At 47.7% G+C, this 6,330-nt stretch overlaps 1 protein-coding gene across 1 annotated transcript; it reads right to left on the bottom strand.

The window, feature by feature from the left end:
* Positions 1-205: 205 nt before the first annotated feature.
* On the bottom strand, positions 206-5,112 carry LOC143285314 (sodium-dependent proline transporter-like). The gene is made up of 6 exons (XM_076592578.1): positions 4,954-5,112; positions 3,420-3,699; positions 2,719-2,862; positions 2,119-2,263; positions 504-619; positions 206-225 (listed from the first exon to the last, which is right to left on the bottom strand). The coding sequence occupies exons 1-6, from the start codon at positions 5,110-5,112 to the stop codon at positions 206-208; spliced, it is 864 nt and encodes a 287-aa protein (XP_076448693.1).
* Between the last annotated feature and the right edge of the window lie 1,218 nt (positions 5,113-6,330).

Below are 6,330 nucleotides of genomic sequence, written 5' to 3'. Positions count from 1 at the left end.
AGCTCCATGAACATCACCAGCTCCATGAACATCACCAGCGTCATGAACATCACCAGCATCATGAACATCACCAGCTCCATGAACATCACCAGCATCAAGAAAATCACCAGCTCCGTGAACATCAGCTCCATGAACATCACCAGCTCCATGAACGTCTCCCACACTGCCAATATCACCAGCACTATAAACATCACTGGCACCAGCATTAGAAACATCGCCAACACCCTGAACGTCACCATGAACATTCACCAGTGTCGTGAACATCACCACGAACACCACCATTACCACAAACACCACAGGCACCAACGAACTTCATCAGGAACAAGAATATCACCAGCACCAGGAAACACCACCAGTACCACTGAACTTCACACACACACACACACACACATATGTATTCGCGCGCGCGCGCACAGCCATATGGACACACACACACACACACGCAGAAGCACATACACACGCACACAGGCAGACGGACAGACAGACAGACAGAGCCACCTTGCCGAGGTAGAGCACGTCCCTGCCCAGGGCCACGAAGCACAGGAACCAGACCACCAGCAGGCACCCCACCAGGTGGCTCTGCAAGGGCCCCACACCCCCGTCACCCTCCACCTTCTCCCTGTCACCAACCGCAAAAGTCAGGGTCACCCACCACCTGTTCACAGCTCCCTCCAGACGTCTTCGTCGTCACTCAGCAACCCTGTTGTCAGAACTGTGAGGCCGTGAAAAAAACAACAAACAAAAAACAACCACCCAGAACACGTTCAACAACGACATCAGTTCCGCTTTCACAAGGAAGTGTCACTGCGTTCATATTCCACATCACAAGCCATCTGCTGGGAAGGTGTCCTGTTCAGCAGCATCACCCAACACGCCAGTCAGGATGCGTACTGTTTCACCCCGTTTACACAAGTGAGTTAAAAAAGGAACACCAAACACATCAACAACACCAATGTACATTTCGGAAAAAAGAGAGAAGAAGAGAGGCAAGGCCTTCAAAACTCACTTGTGATGCACTTAAAAAAAAAATCTAATCGTTAAAATGTGTTCTGTATTTGTAGACCACTTGGGCGAATGAACATAGTGAAAGCCCTGTACACTGAGAGTAAAACACACAAGCTTTTTATGTATTGAGTATAATTTCAAAATGTAATGTTTAAGATGAGAAAGATCAGTGTAAAGCAAATTAAGTCCCCTAGCATTAATTACAGAGTAATTTCCCTTTTTTACTATCTGCACCAAAACGTTTGCAAAATAAATAAAACTTCCATGCTTAGCAAAAGAAGTTCCTGTTTGAACAAAAAATGATAATAATGACTGCTCTTGTTGAGTCAGAATTACAGATCAAAGTGCCAAGTTTAGAGAAAGTAAATGCAGTTTGCATATAATTAGGCTTCATTTTTTATTTTTTTGTGCCCATCCCAGAGGTGCAATATTGTTTTAAACAAGATGACTGGAAAGAACTGAATTTTTCCTATTTTTATGCCAAATTTGGTGTCAACTGACAAAGTATTTGCAGAGAAAATGTCAATGTTAAAGTTTACCACGGACACACAGATACAGACACACACACACACACACACACACACACACACAGACAACCGAACACCGGGTTAAAACACAGACTCACTTTGTTTACACAAGTGAGTCAAAAATGAAGAATTTGACGTTATGCGCTGTTGTGTGCGTATGTTTCATGGGAGGCGCTTGCAGCCTGCTGCACGGAGGCTGATGGGGGTGATGGGAGGTATGCGGGGGGAGGGGGGAGGGAAGGCGGGCATGGGGGGAGGGTCGCGCCGTATGACTCTCTATAATGATAATGATGACAATAAGTACTACTACTTTTACTAATGATGAAAGTGATTATGATGATGATGATGTTAATGATCATGATAATGATGAAAGTAATGATGAACACACACCACCACTCAGCACGCCACACATCAGGGCGATGGACTCGCCCACTCCTGAAACACACATACGCGCGCACACACACACACACGCGCGCGCAGACGTACGCACTTGATAACATGATAATGTTATATGATATAATGATTAGTACCATCATCATCATCATCAATATCATATCAGGAATATCAAATGGCGGAAGTGACGTACTTCCAGTACTCTTCCGAAGAAAAGACGTATCCGGATCCTGTGGAGAAGCTGAGAGTGGAGCCGTTGCCATTGGAGATGCACGTGCCGTTCCGAAAGTGAGCCTTCACGCTGCCGTGACCGTGACAAGTCTCGATCAGGATGCAGGCTGCCACACACACACACACATGCATGCACGCCCGCACACACATGCATGCACGCCCACACACACACGCATGCATGCACGCCCGCACACACACACACACACGCATGCATGCACGCCCACACACACACACACGCATGCTCGCCCGCACACACACACACACATACAAAAGAGAATATTCCCTTTGTGATTGTGTCTTGTTAAACCTTCTGTTGGGTATTGAGGACAAATAAAAAATCTGATTCATATTCTGATTTACACACACACACACACACTTACGCTGAAACACACACACAACCCCCCCCCCCTCCCCAACACACACACACACACACACAACCCCCTCCTCCCCTCCCACCTCCACCACACACACATTCATCCCTGTTTCCTTAGAGCTTGGTTTCCGACCGAGAATAGGTGCTATATATATATATGTAAGTATCCCTATGGTTCGTGGCAGTGACCATTGGTGTTCCACGGGTTGTCACAGTGCCGCCAGGGCAGGGGGCTCATCCAGGAGGAGACGAAGTAGTAGAAAGGGTACATGCACATGGAGCTGTAGTACACACTCAGCACGCCGCACGTCAGGGCGATGGACACGCCCACTCCTGAAACACACACGCACACACGGTGACGCACACACACACACACGGAGACGCACGCACACACAAACACTGAAACGCGCGCGCACAACACACACATGAAGACTCACGCATGCACACACAGAGACATGCACGCACACACACGGAGACGCACGCACACTGACACACACTTTGAAACGCACGCACACACACAGACACACACAATGGAGACGCACACATACACACACACACACGGAGACGCACACACAATCATTCACTTGGAAACGAGAAAGAGAAGAGAGAGAGAGAGAGAGAGAGAGAGAGAGATGAGAGGCACAGAGAGAGGAGAGTGAGACAGAGAGGAGGGACAGAGAGAAAGAGAGAGAGGAGGGAGAGAGAGAGAGAGAGACAGAGACAGTGAGCTTGCACGCGCACGTACAGGCACACACGATCACAATAATTTCCAAGCATCATATACAAGATTATAATGTGTATATGCACACGGAATCACAACCATTTTTACAACAACAGTAACAACCCCTTCCTCAAATTAAAAAAAAAAAAAAAAAAAAAGTCCGGCCCACCTTTGAAAAGGGGTACAATATCCCAGCCCAGCACCCCTCCTTTGCCGGACAGTTGTCCCAGGCAGGCTTCGAGGTAGAACATGGGCACCCCAAGCAGGATGGTGACCAGGATAAAGGGCCAGAGAAAAGTCCCTGACCCGTACTTGAAGGCCAGCTGTGGGAAGCGGGTGAGGTTTCCCAGGCCCACGACCGCCCCAATGAGGGAGGTCGTGCAGTCCACGCGGCCGATCCAGCTGCTTCGCACATACTCTTTCTTTCTCCGCCGTTCTTCATGGCACGGCTGTTGGGAAGGTTTTTACAAACATGTGTTGTGGTCAGTGGTCAGCGAAACGGTTGGTTACACACACACACACACACACACAAACATCTCTCTCTCTCTCTCTCTCTCTCTATATATATATATATATATTGTACATAGATACATGTATATGTGGATGCCGTTGATGAAGGGTATTCGTTGTTTTTGTGTTTGTGTGTCACGGTGTGGGGTGGGGAGGGAGGATAAAGGTGTGTGTGTGTGTGTGTCACGGTGTGGGGTGGGGAGGGAGGATAAAGGTGTGTGTGTGTGGGAGGGGAGTGTTTGGGGGTGGGGTGGGGGGGAATGGCAGGGGATGGATGGGGGAGAGCGGGGGAGAGGGGGGGGGGGAGGGGTCGGTGTGTGTGTGTGTGTGTGCAGGTGCGCGTATGTTTATATGTGTGTGTGTATGTATGTATGCGCGCATGCGTATATATGTTTATGTGTGTGTATGTATGTGTGTATACGCGCATGTGTGTGTGTGTGTGTGTGAGAGAGAGAGAGAGAGAGAGAGAGAGAGAGAGAGGTGAGAGAGACTGATGGACTGATTGACAGACAGATAGGTAGATAAACAGTTAGATAGATGTGTGTGTATATGTTTATGTGTGTGTATGTATGTGTGTATGCGCGCGCGCGCGCGCGCGTGTGTGTGAATGTGTGTTTGTGAGAGAGAGAGAGAGAGAGAGAGAGAGAGAGAGAGAGAGAGAGAGAGAGTGAATAACCAGAGTCCAACTCTGGGTCCTGAGGTCGGTCGGATAGCTTTTCGTTTTATAAAACACAAACAACCGCATCAAAATTGAGCCAAAACTTGCCGAGAAATTGCTCCCACTCATCAAGGCAGTCGCCATTTCCAAGGGAGGTATGTGTGCGAATGAGTGGCTGGACACCTGATTATGCAGTTACCCCGAAACCGCTGCTATATCCGCGGTCGGAAGTGAAGGGCTTTAAAAACAATAAAACAAAACACAAACAAAAACAACAACAACAAACAAACATCAACAACAACAAAAACAACAACAACCAGATGAGAGAGAGAGAGAGAGAGAGAGAGAGAGAGAGAGAGAGAGAATAACCAGTCGGAGTCCAACTCTGGGTCCTGCTGAGGTCGGTCGGCCGGCGGCAAGATCAAAGAGTAGGCGAAACGGGACTGGGCGAATCGGACCTGCTCCTCCCACCACTGTTCTAATGATCTATTTTTAGATCAGTGACCTCCCACCCACACCCCCATCCATCACTGACCTCTCTGAAGACGTGGGCCCAGATGGTGCCAAGACAGCCTCGCGATTCAGAGCCTCTCATGTTGCCGTCACAGGTGGTCAAGTTTGGGTCCTTGGGTTGGCTTTCGGATATTTGATCGCCCATCCCTGCGGTGAGGTTGGTGGTCTGGGTGCTAGTCATTCGGACGAGATGAGAAACCGAGGTAGAGTCCCGTGTGATGCTAGCATGTACAGCTCGGGCTTTTTGCTTTCTTCTTGCGCTCGTAAAGTTACCTGCGGCGACAAAAGGGTTCATTGTCCTCCTGATAAAATTCTGAAGAAAATATCACGCTTTGGTAAAGCAAGTACACTTGCAGGCAGACATAATAATAATTATAATGATAATGATAATGGTGATGATGATAATGATAATAATAATGATAATGATAAGAAGAAGACCCGAATTTCACACAGAGAAATCTGACATGACAAACAGTGATACAATACAATACAATACAATACCATCTCGGATTGAATTCACCTCATGGTTTTTTTTTACTGTGTGCATGAATAAAATTTAAAGCGCTTACCTCTGTGATACTTTCTGCACTTCAGCAGGATGTTTGTCTCACCGATAAAATAAAGCAGTTGGCTGACCTTTTTTGACTATCAGCGATGGTGAACGTTCATTTGCTATACACACTGGCCTCGATGTATAAACGCTTTAGTTTGCAGACTCATCACACTGTTTCACCAAAGTGCTACATGTGTGACGCAATAAGGTGCGTTGACGTCAAAAGTGAGGCAACCAGGCGACTCTGTTTTCTATCTCTTGTTGCACTAAAAAAGCTTGCTCGCGAACTGCCAGTGGGAAAACTCGACGCCGCGCCCCTTCATAAACACACACGCATGCACACACGCACATAGACGTTAGTGCGTGTGCGTGTGTGCGTGTGCGTGCGTGCGTGCGTGTGTGTGTGTGTGTGTGTGTGTGCGCGCGCGCGACACACATAAGAAGTAAGAAGGCGACCTAGAAGTCCAGTGAAAGGGAGGATAAGGAGGAAGAAGGAGAGAGAGAGAGAGAGAGAGACAGACAGACAGACAGACAGACAGACAGACAGACAGACGTAGAGAGAGACAGAGGCAGACAGAGACAAAGAGAAACAGACAGGCAAACACACCGTCACACAGAGACAAAGAATAAGGTGAGGGATGGAGAAATAAGAGAGAGAGAGAGAGAGAGAGAGAGAGAGAGAGAGAGAGAGAGAGAGAGACGGAAAGGAAGAAAGGAAGAAAGAAAGTCATAAGAAATTAAATACAGGATATCAGAGAAAGAAAAAGACAAGCGGTAACGGTGACGACGGAATCCTCCACTTTCCCGATGGAAGAGAACTAACCCACATTGGGGTAAAAGCACAAT

Source organism: Babylonia areolata, chromosome 8 (assembly GCF_041734735.1).
Source record: "Babylonia areolata isolate BAREFJ2019XMU chromosome 8, ASM4173473v1, whole genome shotgun sequence".
Lineage (NCBI taxonomy): Eukaryota > Metazoa > Mollusca > Gastropoda > Neogastropoda > Buccinidae > Babylonia > Babylonia areolata.
Note: the sequence above shows the minus strand (reverse complement) of the source record. Positions and strands in the feature narration are given on the sequence as shown.

Excerpts from the sequence above, each read along its gene's own strand:
- LOC143285314 (XM_076592578.1), bottom strand. The coding sequence starts at position 5,112 with ATGACTAGCACCCAGACCACCAACCTCACCGCAGGGATGGGCGATCAA. Across the intron at positions 620-2,118 it reads TCTTCGGAAGAGTACTGGAA|GGAGAAGGTGGAGGGTGACG; the intron begins GTACGTCACTTC and ends GGTTGGTGACAG. Across the intron at positions 226-503 it reads CAGGGACGTGCTCTACCTCG|GGTGTTGGCGATGTTTCTAA; the intron begins GCAAGGTGGCTC and ends GGTGACGTTCAG.